This window comes from Dendropsophus ebraccatus, chromosome 10 (genome assembly GCF_027789765.1).
Source record: "Dendropsophus ebraccatus isolate aDenEbr1 chromosome 10, aDenEbr1.pat, whole genome shotgun sequence".
Lineage (NCBI taxonomy): Eukaryota > Metazoa > Chordata > Amphibia > Anura > Hylidae > Dendropsophus > Dendropsophus ebraccatus.
Window position 1 is genome coordinate 2,947,624 of NC_091463.1, and position 14,359 is coordinate 2,961,982.

Here is a 14,359-nt window from a genome sequence, read left to right on the forward strand (position 1 = left end):
TGATGCTTTTGTATTGGTGACCTTTGGATTCGGGGGGGGGGGGGGGTACTTCACATACTCCCCTTATTGGGGCTGCCCCTCCTCTATAAGTGATGATTGTCATTCTATGTCCCTCAGACAGGTCCCTGACACCCCGCCAGTCCATCAGTATCTATAGCTCTGACTCCATATGCCAGACCTCCGGGTTAAGAGTGCGGCTATTACACGGGTCACTTCCATCTTTTTACCTAATTTGAACCATTCACCCCTCAGCTGGGATCCTGTCATCAGACGCCATTTACAGCCCCTCCACTTATCTTTGCAGCTGCAGTAAATGGATGGAGACACCAGCCAGGGTCGTGACACCCGCCTCTTCTGTGCTATTCCATTAGGATCTCAGCGCCCCCATCCTCCTCTATGGAGGTCATTTCATTGTTCATCCTCTGGTGTCCAGCTGGGGGAATATTCTGCTTAGTTGTATCTGTTTCTGGGAAAGCTGAGTGACAACCAATATGGCCACCATTATGGTTCACAAAAAAAATATCTTTCAAATTAACTGGTGCCTGAAAGTGCCAGAGATTTATCAATTACTTCTATTCAAAATCTCCAGTCTTCCAGTACTTACCAGCTGCTGTATGTCTTGCAGGAAGTGGTGTATTCTCTCCAGTGTGACACAGTGCTCTCTGCTGCCACCTCTGTCCATGTCAGGAACTGTCCAGAGCAGGAGAGGTTTTCTATGGGGATTTGCTGCTGCTTGCTCTGGACAGTTCCTGACATGCACAGAGGTGGCAGCAGAGAGCACTGTGTCAGACTGGAGAGAATAAACCACTTCTTGCAGGACATACAGCAGCTGATAAGTACTGAAAGACTGCAGATTTTTAAATAGAAATAAATTACAACTCTCTCGCACTTCCTGGCACCAGTTGATTTGAAAGAATTTTTTTTTGGTAAACAACCCCTTTAAGTTCCCAAGGATATATACCAAATGCTGTTCTGCACAATGTCACATGGTTATCCTTGTTGGTTCAGGTCGACTGATCATCCATAAAATCAGCTATATAGATCACATTAATCTAATGCGTTGGTTTCAGCCATCCTTTGGAGCTGGGCACCCCCTCACCTCTCTGCTCTAGTCAATAGAGGGCGCGGGCGAGCTGAGACCCCCATCTAGGTTTATGTAAGAATGACATCCCCTATAGTACCATGCCGTCTCCTGGTAATCCCTGCACCTTTACTGCTGACATGTGTTTCCTCTCGCCTCTGTCACGTCTCGGTGTCTTTGCTCTTTGCATTTTGCTGATGTCTTGCATTTTATCCTCCTACAATAGACCCCGTGACCATGAGATGTTTCAGCAGATGTTCCTGACCACATCCAGCCAGGGGACATGGGGTCCTGGAGGTGGAGAGACCACCGGAACACATCACTTATCTGTAATAGAGTGTGTAGAGTGGATGAAGCAGACGATGGCTTCCAGTATTTACCCAGCTGCAGGCAGACGGTGCGGATTGGGGTCACAGGTAACAGAGAGCAGAGTATGGCACTGTTCACACTGTGTGATGTATATGACAGGTATACATCAGGAAGCAATAAGGAGAAATGTAGGAGTGGGGGAGGATTGCACTCACCTGATGTAGGGCGCAACATCTAGACGCATGAAATGTGATTAGGTGCTGAATGCAGCCACTCCGTGGTACCAGGGACAAGAGCCAAGAGTGTCTCTGGTCATACCAGTCAGGGAGGCAGTGCCAACAGGTCATACCAGTAAGGGAGGCAGTGCCAACAGTGTCTCTGGTCATACCAGTAAGGGAGGCAGTGCCAACAGTGTCTCTGGTCATACCAGTCAGGGAGGCAGTGCCAACAGGTCATACCAGTCAGGGAGGCAGTGCCAACAGGTCATACCAGTCAGGGAGGCAGTGCCAACAGTGTCTCTGGTCATACCAGTAAGGGAGGCAGTGCCAACAGGTCATACCAGTCAGGGAGGCAGTGCCAACAGGTCATACCAGTAAGGGAGGCAGTGCCAACAGTGTCTCTGGTCATACCAGTAAGGGAGGCAGTGCCAACAGTGTCTCTGGTCATACCAGTAAGGGAGGCAGTGCCAACAGTGTCACTGGTCATACCAGTCAGGGAGGCAGTGCCAACAGTGTCTCTGGTCATACCAGTAAGGGAGGCAGTGCCAACAGTGTCTCTGGTCATACCAGTCAGGGAGGCAGTGCCAACAGTGTCTCTGGTCATACCAGTAAGGGAGGCAGTGCCAACAGGTCATACCAGTAAGGGAAGCAGTGCCAACAGGTCATACCAGTAAGGGAGGCAGTGCCAACAGGTCATACCAGTAAGGGAGGCAGTGCCAACAGTGTCTCTGGTCATACCAGTAAGGGAAGCAGTGCCAACAGGTCATACCAGTAAGGGAGGCAGTGCCAACAGGTCATACCAGTAAAGGAGGCAGTGCCAACAGTGTCTCTGGTCATACCAGTCAGGGAGGCAGTGCCAACAGTGTCTCTGGTCATACCAGTAAAGGAGGCAGTGCCAACAGTGTCTCTGGTCATACCAGTAAAGGAGGCAGTGCCAACAGTGTCTCTGGTCATACCAGTCAGGGAGGCAGTGCCAACAGTGTCTCTGGTCATACCAGTAAGGGAGGCAGTGCCAACAGTGTCTCTGGTCATACCAGTCAGGGAGGCAGTGCCAACAGTGTCTCTGGTCATACCAGTAAGGGAGGCAGTGCCAACAGGTCATACCAGTAAGGGAGGCAGTGCCAACAGTGTCTCTGGTCATACCAGTAAGGGAGGCAGTGCCAACAGGTCATACCAGTAAGGGAAGCAGTGCCAACAGGTCATACCAGTAAGGGAGGCAGTGCCAACAGTGTCTCTGGTCATACCAGTAAGGGAGGCAGTGCCAACAGTGTCTCTGGTCATACCAGTAAGGGAGGCAGTGCCAACAGTGTCTCTGGTCATACCAGTAAGGGAGGCAGTGCCAACAGGTCATACCAGTAAGGGAAGCAGTGCCAACAGGTCATACCAGTAAGGGAGGCAGTGCCAACAGGTCATACCAGTAAGGGAGGCAGTGCCAACAGTGTCTCTGGTCATACCAGTAAAGGAGGCAGTGCCAACAGTTTCTCTGGTCATACCAGTAAAGGAGGCAGTGCCAACAGTTTCTCTGGTCATACCAGTCAGGGAGGCAGTGCCAACAGTGTCTCTGGTCATACCAGTCAGGGAGGCAGTGCCAACAGTGTCTCTGGTCATGCCAGTAAGGGAGGCAGTGCCAACAGGTCATACCAGTAAGGGAGGCAGTGCCAACAGTGTCTCTGGTCATACCAGTAAGGGAGGCAGTGCCAACAGTGTCTCTGGTCATACCAGTAAGGGAGGCAGTGCCAACAGTGTCTCTGGTCATACCAGTAAGGGAGGCAGTGCCAACAGGTCATACCAGTAAGGGAGGCAGTGCCAACAGTGTCTCTGGTCATACCAGTAAGGGAGGCAGTGCCAACAGGTCATACCAGTAAGGGAGGCAGTGCCAACAGTGTCTCTGGTCATACCGGTAAGGGAGGCAGTGCAAGCTAGAAGGAGAACACCGAAGCCAAGCAGCTTCTACAGGGAAGAGTCTCCTGAAGTCTCCATTGTAGAAGCTGCTTGGCTTCGGTCTTCTACTTTGCGTTGCCTCCTGTAAAGGTGTACATCAGGAAATACAATGCACACCTCCCAGTGTATAAGCCAGTGTGCCTCAAGCTGCTATAGGACTGCAACTCCAAGAACGCTCTGATGTGCTAGGATAAAGTCCTCAACTACAGTCCCTACGTTGTGGTATATGGTGGAACTCTGTATACGCTCACAGGGTGTCACTTATAGACTATTCTCCTTGCAAGGATAGTCAGCAAGTTCATTCTAATAAATGAGTCCTGCAGGGGGCGCTGTTGTATATGGCGGCATGTTTTTTCCCCGGGCTGTTGACGTATACCACAGAAGTTGCATTGTATAAAATGTGTATTCAAAAAAATTAATAAAATGCAATTCATTTAAAGCAACTCGTTCTGCAGAGAGTGATTATACACAGCGGAAACATAAAAATCTCATTCCTTTCTAAGAAGAAAAACTAGAAATGGGAAAACTAAGGCTCCGATATATACAGTAGCTGATAGACAGATGCCAGGTGGCATCCCTGCCAGTCAGATCTATAAGGTCTGACAGATACATCCGGGCACAAATACAGTGTGAGCAGTGTAACGCTGAGGGGTAACGTCTTCCTGCTGTGCCGGGTCACATCTGTATGTGCAGCAGCTGGACTGCCCTGAGGGGGGCGCTGCAGGAACAGGTCATTGTCATCAGGATAAAGCTTCTAAACTGGTTTCCTATTTATTTATGGGATCTACTTGCAGGCGCCCTCATAGTCCTTATACAGCACTGCCCCCCGCCACCACCCAGTGACATTATAATGAAGTGTCAGGAAGCGTCTGCTTCCCATCAGTGTAACCAGAAACGCGACCGCTTATAGATCCATCCTCTGATCACTAAGTACAGCACAGCATCAGTGCCATACACTCTGCCGTACACATGTCATCACATACAGGAGAGATGATCTGCAGACGCTCCCTGAACCTAATTTCTATATAACGGCCTGCAGAGAACACAGCTACTAGTTTGTTATAATGTGCCACTGCTATAGAGGTGCAGGAGCCTTTACTGGTGGCATATAGAGGTGCCGGAGCCCTTACTGGTGCCGTATAGAGATGCCGGAGCCCTTACTGGTGGCATATAGAGGTGCCGGAGCCCTTACTGGTGCCGTATAGAGGTGCCGGAGCCCTTACTGGTGCCGTATAGAGGTGCCGGAGCCCTTATTGTGCCGTATAGAGATGCAGGAGCCTTTATTGGTGCCGTATAGAGGTGCAGGAGCCTTTACTGGTGCCGTATAGAGGTGCCGGAGCCTTTACTGGTGCCGTATAGAGGTGCCGGAGCCTTTACTGGTGCCGTATGGAGGTGCAGGAGCCCTTGCTGGTGGCGTATAGAGGTGCAGGAGCCCTTACTGGTGGCGTATAGAGGTGCAGGAGCCCTTACTGGTGGCGTATAGAGGTGCAGGAGCCCTTACTGGTGGCGTATAGAGGTGCAGGAGCCCTTACTGGTGGCGTATAGAGATGCCGGAGCCCTTATTGGTGGCGTATAGAGGTGCAGGAGCCCTTACTGGTGCCGTATAGAGGTGCCGGAGCCCTTACTGGTGCTGTATAGAGGTGCAGGAGCCCTTACTGGTAGCGTATAGAGGTGCAGGAGCCCTTACTGGTGGCGTATAGAGGTGCTGGAGCCCTTACTGGTGGCGTGTAGAGGTGCAGGAGCCCTTACTGTGCCGTATAGAGGTGCCGGAGCCCTTACTCTGCCGTATAGAGGTGCAGGAGCCCTTACTGTGCCATATAGAGGTGCAGGAGCCCTTACTGTGCCGTATAGAGGTGCAGGAGCCCTTACTGTGCCGTATAGAGGTGCAGGAGCCCTTACTGTGCCGTATAGAGGTGCAGGAGCTCTTACTGTGCCGTATAGAGGTGCAGGAGCCCTTACTGTGCCGTATAGAGGTGCAGGAGCTCTTACTGTGCCGTATAGAGGTGCAGGAGCCCTTACTGGAGGTTCTTTAGCTTCTGAGTATGGCAACATCAGGACACTGTACTTTTAGGTCAGAACGTTTCGTCATGTCTGTGGCCTCTGCTGGGGCGGTGGGTGAGAGCGGGGCGGTGGTGTAGAGTGTGGTGGTGGGTGAGAGTGGGGCGATGGGTGAGAGTGGGGTGGTGGGTGAGAGCGGGGCGTAGAGCGCGGCTGTGGTGTAGAGTGTGGCGGTGGGTGAGAGCACGGCGGTGGTGTAGAGCGGGGCGGTGGTGTAGAGCGGGGCGGTGGTGTAGAGCGGGGCGGTGGGTGAGAGCGGGGCGGTGGGTGAGAGCGGGGCGGTGGGTGAGAGCGGGGCGGTGGGTGAGAGCGCGGCGGTGATGTAGAGCGGGGCGGTGGTGTAGAGTGTGGCGGTGGTGTAGAGCGGGGCGGTGGTGTAGAGCGGGGCGGTGGGTGAGAGCGGGGCGGTGGGTGAGAGCGGGGCAGTGATGTAGAGCGGGGCGGTGGTGTAGAGCGTGGCGGTGGGTGAGAGCGGGGCGGTGGTGTAGAGCGGGGCGGTGGTGTAGAGCGTGGCGGTGGTGTAGAGCGTGGCGGTGGGTGAGAGCGCGGCGGTGGTGTAGAGCGGGGCGGTGGTGTAGAGTGTGGCGGTGGGTGAGAGCGGGGCGGTGGTGTAGAGCGGGGCGGTGGTGTAGAGCGTGGCGGTGGTGTAGAGTGTGGCGGTGGGTGAGAGCGCGGCAGTGATGTAGAGCGGGGCGGTGGTGTAGAGTGTGGCGGTGGGTAAGAGCGCGGCGGTGGTGTAGAGTGTGGCGGTGGGTGAGAGCGCGGCAGTGATGTAGAGTGGGGCGGTGGTGTAGAGTGTGGCGGTGGGTGAGAGCGCGGCGGTGATGTAGAGCGGGGCGGTGGTGTAGAGTGTGGCGGTGGGTGAGAGCGCGGCAGTGATGTAGAGCGGGGCGGTGGTGTAGAGTGTGGCGGTGGTGTAGAGCGGGGCGGTGGTGTAGAGCGGGGCGGTGGGTGAGAGCGCGGCGGTGGTGTAGAGCGGGGCGGTGGTGTAGAGCGTGGCGGGGGGTGAGAGCGGGGCAGTGGTGTAGAGCGCGGCGGTGGGTGAGAGCGCGGCGGTTGGTGAGAGCGGGGCGGTGGTGTAGAGCGGGGCGGTGGTGTAGAGCGTGGCGGTGGGTGAGAGCGGGGCAGTGGTGTAGAGCGCGGCGGTGGGTGAGAGCGGGGCGGTGGTGTAGAGCGGGGCAGTGGTGTAGAGCGCGGCGGTGGGTGAGAGCGCGGCGGTTGGTGAGAGCGGGGCGGTGGTGTAGAGCGGGGCGGTGGTGTAGAGCGTGGCGGTGGTGTAGAGCGGGGCGGTGGTGAAGAGCGCGGCGGTGGGTGAGAGCACGGCGGTGATGTAGAGCGGGGCGGTGGTGTAGAGTGTGGCGGTGGTGTAGAGTGTGGCGGTGGTGTAGAGCGGGGCGGTGGTGTAGAGCGCGGCGGTGGGTGAGAGCGGGGCGGTGGTGTAGAGCGGGGCGGTGGTGTAGAGCGGGGCAGTGGTGTAGAGCGCGGCGGTGGTGTAGAGCGTGGCGGTGGGTGAGAGCGGGGCAGTGGTGTAGAGCGCGGCGGTGGATGAGAGCGCACACTTGTCACGCGCTGTTTCCTTATTGCTTCGCCCTTCCATCATAATTAACCTTTTAGTCACAACAAGTTGCTAACATTAAAGTGATCTATGGGGGATTCCTCCGGGGGATTAATTGGTTCATTCATTTCACGGCTCTATGTGATGGCTGAGATCCTGTCAGTCTCCATAACGCTGTTCTCTATGCAGCTGTAATAACCGTCTGTGATGCACGTTACGCCGCGGCCCCTCGTCTGCTACAGAAAGTGGTACAGGATCAGATCACCAGAAACAGGGAGGACTGCCGGGTACAATGGTCTGGTACATGCCAGTCCACCAGCACATTTACTATGGATTCCTATGAATGATCCTTAAGTGTCCCCCAACCTGACACTCTCCAGCTATTGCAAAACTACAACTCCCAGCATGGTCAGGTGTCCTGAGGCTGAAGCTGCAGCACCTAGGGATGTGTTCTCTAACTTACACCCTCCAGATGTTCCAAACTACAACTCCCAGCATGCACTGACAGCCTCTAAAGCAATGTTTTCCAATCTGTACTTTAAAGCTGTTTTAGAACTAAGGTGAATGACTACTCCTTTAGGGCATCTGTCATGGTCTCAGTTATACGTATACGTCTCACCTGTAACAACACTACGTAACAATAGAGAAAAGGTTATGAAGCCCGGTGATGTTTTTACATGTGTGTATTTTTAAGAATATTAGAAGCTTCTAGAACTGTGAGACCTAACAAGAAGATTGTAGACCTGTCCAGAATTGTCTACCACCTTCTAGAACTTTCAGTGACTGTCCAGAAGTGTCTAGAACTTTCTGCGTTTTTCCTGTCCGTTGCATGGATCTATTTTTATTTGGTTACTTTTAAGGACAGGAAAATGTAGTCAATACTATTTTTGTTTGCGTTAAAAACCCACATCCATTTCGATCCGTTTTTTCCATAAAATGTATACAATAGACAGATAGGAAAAAGGCGGTGTGGGAAGAGTGCTGTACTCGGCTCTCTCCGGCACCTCTATAGGAATGAATAGAACCGCGGCTTATAGGCCGTACCTGAGGTTCTATTCATAACACAGAAGCCGGGGTGGTTCATGATTTCTGTGCAAATAATATAGCTTCTACTTACTTGTTCTCCCCCAACGTCCTGCAGCCTGTGCTCCCTGCTCACCGCTGACACTTCTGGTCTCTTCAGCATGAGGCTGTTGGCTAATCACTGGCCGTGGCGCTGTCCCTTCTCAGCTAGGGATTGGCTGAGCAGCCTGTCACTCAAGAGACGGGACCAGAAGTGTCAGTGTGGAGCAGGGAACACAGGCAAAGGCTGCAGGACACTGGGCCAGAATAGGTAAGTATAACAGGCAGGTTAAACCACAACGATCAGCCTGCGTCTTTACTACATGGAGGGATAATGTGCTGAGTCTGCCTAATTCAGGAGATTATCGCTGTCTGTATGAGGCCCCAAAGTCCATATCCTTGATGTCCCCGGGAAGATAGGGGCTTACTCCAAGGAGCCAGGACAGTATAAGGACATGATGGGAGACGATATGTGGGGACTGATGTGTGACTGTGATTAGCAGCACAATCCTATATCCAGAACATATAGAAACAAACTCTAAAGAACGCAGCACTCTGTGGAAAGAGCCCTGCTGTCACACCACCATCCAGTAGTGTCCTTGTAGATCAAGTGATACGACTGCAGCACTCCGATAAAGGGAAAAAACAATATAGGTGGTTTATTGTATAACAAACACACGGAACAGTGAGCGACGTTTCAGTCCAGTCAATCAGACCTTCTCAAGCCAGTGAATACACATTTGCAAATCAGTGGTATATATATATATCGCACAAGGTAATGAATCAATTAAAGTGCACATTATATATAAAGTTGTTGTTTCTTATCACATCAAATGTAAAGTGATATAAAATTCATACATAATATTAGAGAGCCAAGGCTCGATATAAGTGTCCAGTGAGCTTCGTGAAAAACATGGCGGAATGACGTAGGCATCAGTGGATCAGAATGGACCGCACGCGAGTCTGGAACGCACAGACATCTTGCAGACAGGTAACATGATCTAGACGTGACGTATGCGTAACCATGGTTACTGGCCACCCTAATAACTGAATGTAAAATAGTGACGAGCACAGTGAGAACAGCATACAAATACACAAGCATACCATTGTGCTATAGCTGTCAATAAGCCACCAATTAACACAGGGCATCCATCCCCAAATCCACATAGCAGAAAGGGGATCGATATCCACTAGTGCAATAGCGGACCAGCACATAGTGTCGGTACGCAAACTCCAGTGGATTCCTGTGGGGGCTATTCAGACAGAGCGCTGAAGATCATTCATACCCCACTGTCTCGGTTACGTCCGTGTCTAGGATATCAGGAATATGAGCATAAGATGATAAATAGATGCTGTTTGTCATTCCAGGTGAGAGGCCACTTTCTCTGTTTCATAAATACGGCTTGAATACGATCTACAAAAGAAGAAATAAAGGGTAAGTATGTCATATTTAACTATATACAAGTAAATAAAGTATATACAAGATGTACATAAATGAATAAATGTGTATTCATGGATACCCGGGTCAAGGTTACTCCGCCTATATCCAGACTCACATAACAATATCGGGGTAATATCTTGTAATCGACGATCCTTTCAAAGTTCCTAGTCTATGTATCCACTCTAACTCGCGTCTCTTTAACATAGATAAATGATCACCCCCTCTGGGCAGAGGAGGAATCTGTTCTATAAACATGACTTTCAGATCAGACGTACGATGTCCACAATCAGAAAAATGCTTTGGTACCGGTAAATCCGGTTTAGGTTTCCTAATGGTATAGCGGTGCTGAGTCAGACGTGTCTTTCCATCATATGTAGTTTCCACGACATACACAAGATTACAGGGGCACCACAGTACATATATTATCCACTCTGAGTTGCAGTTGAGGAATTTATAAATTTTGTATCTGGATCCTGTCCCTGGGTGTATGAAAAATTGTCCCTTTTGTACATGTCAGCAATTAATGCAGTTCCCACATGGGAAACACCCAGTGACTCGAGGACCCAGGAAAGAAGCAGTAAGGACCCTTGGTAGCAGTAAGTAGATGTTCCCTATTGAGCTGTGTCACATTGTCCATATGTGTTTTAATTATTGCTTTAGGATAGCCTCTCTTTTGAAAGTTAGTGGCCATGTTAAGTAATGTGCTCTCAAGTTTGGCATAATCTGAGACAATGCGTTTAGCTCTGAGGAATTGGCTTTTTGGGAGGTTACGCTTCATGTTAGGAGGATGATTAGATTCACGTCTCTGGAGGGTGTTTTTATCTGTACTCTTAGGGGGACATGCATGCATCCGGCGTACTGATGATTTTCGGCGTAAAGTGCCGATATGCGAATGATTCACATGATTCAATATTCACATATCGGCACTTCACGCCGGGGGGGCGGGGAGGGCGTGTGGAGGGGGCGTTACAGAGGTGTGGACTCAGAGTCCGCGCGATTTATCATTTTTTCAGCGCAAAGATACGCTGAAAACCTACTCCACCTTTCAGGTGTCGTATGTTTTCGGCTGTGCGCACCGACGCACACGGGATTTATGTAGAGGCAGTCCGCTTCTACATAAATCTCCGTAGCGCCGGAGATGCGGGGACATTTATAAGTCCGGCGTAAAAAAACCCTGGACTTAATAAATGTCCCCCTTAGTGTGCAGATTAGTGGCTAATCTGTCCCCTTGTTTGTACACAACAGTGTCAAGAAACACAACTTGTTCTGTGGAGTGTGTTAACGTGAATTTTATGTCACTATCCATGTTGTTAAGAAATTGATGGAATTTATAGAGCTCTTCCTCAGTACCCTTCCATAGGAGGAAGACATCATCAATGAATCTCCACCACCCCAGTAAATATAGAAGATATATGATATATCAGCTGTTATTCGCAGCATTGATCACACTGGAGAACAGTGACAGGTTTGTAGTGGAGGGTTCAGCGTTTCCATGATAAAACACGGACACAAGTCACAATAAATACAAAAGTAGTGTAGCATTGGCCGTTATCACACTTCTATCTGAAATATTGGTGTTTTATAATTTCATCAGAGACCATACATGTCATGTGACCAGGCTCTGGAGAAGTCAGATTTCCCAGGATACACGGTGGTTGTATTTAGCATTGGCGGACGTTCTTCTGTCAGCAGTCTATTGATAGCCGGTGGAAGCGACGACGCTCCTGTACAAACCCCCCAGGCATTACTAACACGGAAAGGGAGGCTCTGCAGTGGAGGGATGGACGGCTGGGATTGTGCGAAGAGGCAACAATGGGGATTCTTATGGACATCACAGGCCAGATCCTGAATGTATTCACAGACTTCCCAATAATCTGCACTCTGCCCCATCAAGGAAGACAAGGGGTGAGAACCATATGGCCAAAACATCTGTCTCCATACACCTGTCATGTGATACCAGGTCTCCTCCCTAACCTATGCCTCAACTATAACAGCTCAGTCACCCTGTGCTAAGGGGCAGTTATCTGCTGTCAGCCCAGGAGGGAGCAGAACTCTGATTTACTGCTATTCACTTCAGGGGCTGACGGGGGAATTGTACAGAGAGTCACTCCTGACTAAGTCACAGCCAAAGAATGAGAGTCTATTATATACAAAGCTTCAGTAATGTCACCACTGATCTCTAGTGATGGATAGGCTGTATTCTCAGTGATGTCACTGATCTCTAGTGATGGATAGGCTGTATTCTCAGTGATGTCACTGATCTCTAGTGATGGATAGGCTGTATTCTCAGTGATGTCACTGATCTCTAGTGATGGATAGGCTGTATTCTCAGTGATGTCACTGATCTCTAGTGATGGATAGGCTGTATTCTCAGTGATGTCACTGATCTCTAGTGATGGATAGGCTGTATTCTCAGTGATGTCACTGATCTCTAGTGATGGATAGGCTGTATTCTCAGTGATGTCACCGCTGATCTCTAGTGACGGATAGGCTGTATTCTCAGTGATGTCACTGATCTCTAGTGATGGATAGGCTGTATTCTCAGTGATGTCACTGATCTCTAGTGATAGGCTGTATTCTCAGTGATGTCACTGCTGATCTCTAGTGATGGATAGGCTGTATTCTCAGTGATGTCACTGATGATCTCTAGTGATGGATATGCTGTATTCTCAGTGATGTCACTGATCTCTAGTGATGGATATGCTGTATTCTCAGTGATGTCACTGATCTCTAGTGATGGATAGGCTGTATTCTCAGTGATGTCACTGCTGATCTCTAGTGATGGATAGGCTGTATTCTCAGTTATGTCACTGCTGATCTCTAGTGATGGATAGGCTGTATTCTCAGTGATGTCACCGCTGATCTCTAGTGATGGATAGGCTGTATTCTCAGTGATGTCACTGATCTCTAGTGATGGATAGGTTGTATTCTCAGTGATGTCACTGATCTCTAGTGATGGATAGGCTGTATTCTCAGTGATGTCACTGATCTCTAGTGATGGATAGGCTGTATTCTCAGTGATGTCACTGATCTCTAGTGATGGATAGGCTGTATTCTCAGTGATGTCACCGCTGATTTCTAGTGATGGATAGGCTGTATTCTCAGTGATGTCCCCGCTGATCTCTAGTGATGGATAGGCTGTATTCTCAGTGATGTCACTGATCTCTAGTGATGGATAGGCTGTATTCTCAGTGATGTCACTGATCTCTAGTGATGGATAGGCTGTATTCTCAGTGATGTCACTGATCTCTACTGATGGATAGGCTGTATTCTCAGTGATGTCACTGATCTCTAGTGATGGATAGGCCGTATTCTCAGTGATGTCACCGCTGATCTCTAGTGATGGATAGGCTGTATTCTCAGTGATTTCACCGCTGATCTCTAGTGATGGATAGTCTGTATTCTGAGTGATGTCACTGATCTCTAGTGATGGATAGGCTGTATTCTCAGTGATGTCACTGATCTCTAGTGATGGATAGGCTGTATTCTCAGTGATGTCACTGATCTCTAGTGATGGATAGGCTGTATTCTCAGTGATGTCACTGATCTCTAGTGATGGATAGGCTGTATTCTCAGTGATGTCACTGATCTCTAGTGATGGATAGGCTGTATTCTCAGTGATGTCACTGATCCCTAGTGATGGATAGGCTGTATTCTCAGTGATGTCACCGCTGATCTCTAGTGATGGATAGGCTGTATTCTCAGTGATGTCACTGATCCCTAGTGATGGATAGGCTGTATTCTCAGTGATGTCACCGCTGATCTCTAGTGATGGATAGGCTGTATTCTCAGTGATGTCACTGATCCCTAGTGATGGATAGGCTGTATTCTCAGTGATGTCACTGATCCCTAGTGATGGATAGGCTGTATTCTCAGTGATGTCACTGATCTCTAGTGATGGATAGGCTGTATTCTCAGTGATGTCACTGATCCCTAGTGATGGATAGGCTGTATTCTCAGTGATGTCACCGCTGATCTCTACTGATGGATATTCTCATACCATGACTCGGGCTTGTGTGTATTTTCTGTGTTTCTGCATTTTTTTTAAACATTTCTCCTGTAAATCTTGGATCTGCAGCCTCCAGACTGTGGGAAGAGTCTGATCTGTGTGTTCTGGATCAGTCAGCATGGTATGAACAGAGGCCAGTCTGTATGTTTGCGTCTGGATGTGTCTTGAGGATAAGTATTCTGTCAGTATTGTGTATAGTTCAGCATCTGTGAGACGTCCCGCCGTGCCCTGGGAGTGATGCCGCTGGCATTAGCCAGGCTCCTGCTGGTGGCCGTGCAGATTATGTGCTATTTAGGATTGGCGCTCTCGTTCTCCTCGGTTAATGACGGCCGCATTACCCTGGGGTCTGATAACAGAGAGGTTAGGCTGACACGTCGTGTCCCGGCGGGGGGCATGTGATCCTTGAGGGTCTCTTTGGGTCTGCCGGATCCTAATAGAATTACATGGTTTCATCTGTAATTAGGATTTAGGCCTCTTTAATGGCCGTTCCTGTATTCAGCTAATCCCCCCTATTACTGTATATTACCCTTGGATATTACTGCAGTGCTGAGCCAGCCGTCATGGCTGCCAGGCTAAAGGGATAGAAGGGATACATCCTGCTGTATCTAATCCCATCATGTGATACAGTGGGGCATAGCCTTTATAGCTAAGCCTGTCCTGTGTGATACTTCCTGCTGTATCTAAT

The 14,359-nt window shown here is 49.9% G+C and overlaps 2 protein-coding genes across 4 annotated transcripts in view; one reads left to right on the forward strand and one right to left on the reverse strand.

Annotated features, from left to right (window-relative positions):
• EGFL7 (EGF like domain multiple 7) overlaps positions 1-14,359 on the forward strand; it is a 204,911-nt gene that overhangs the window by 104,427 nt on the left and 86,125 nt on the right. For all 3 annotated transcript variants that reach the window (XM_069943974.1, XM_069943977.1, XM_069943975.1), the window contains exons 4-5: positions 1,308-1,497; positions 9,593-9,659. The gene's annotated coding sequence lies outside the window, so the exon portion shown is untranslated. The remainder of the gene's footprint in view (positions 1-1,307; positions 1,498-9,592; positions 9,660-14,359) is intronic.
• Positions 5,579-7,207, reverse strand: LOC138765802 (uncharacterized). Its single transcript, XM_069942862.1, has one exon. It carries the CDS (start codon positions 7,205-7,207, stop codon positions 5,579-5,581), a length of 1,629 nt encoding a protein of 542 aa, XP_069798963.1.

Coding starts and splice junctions, on each gene's coding strand:
- LOC138765802 (XM_069942862.1), bottom strand. CDS start 7,207: ATGATGGAAGGGCGAAGCAATAAGGAAACAGCGCGTGACAAGTGTGCG.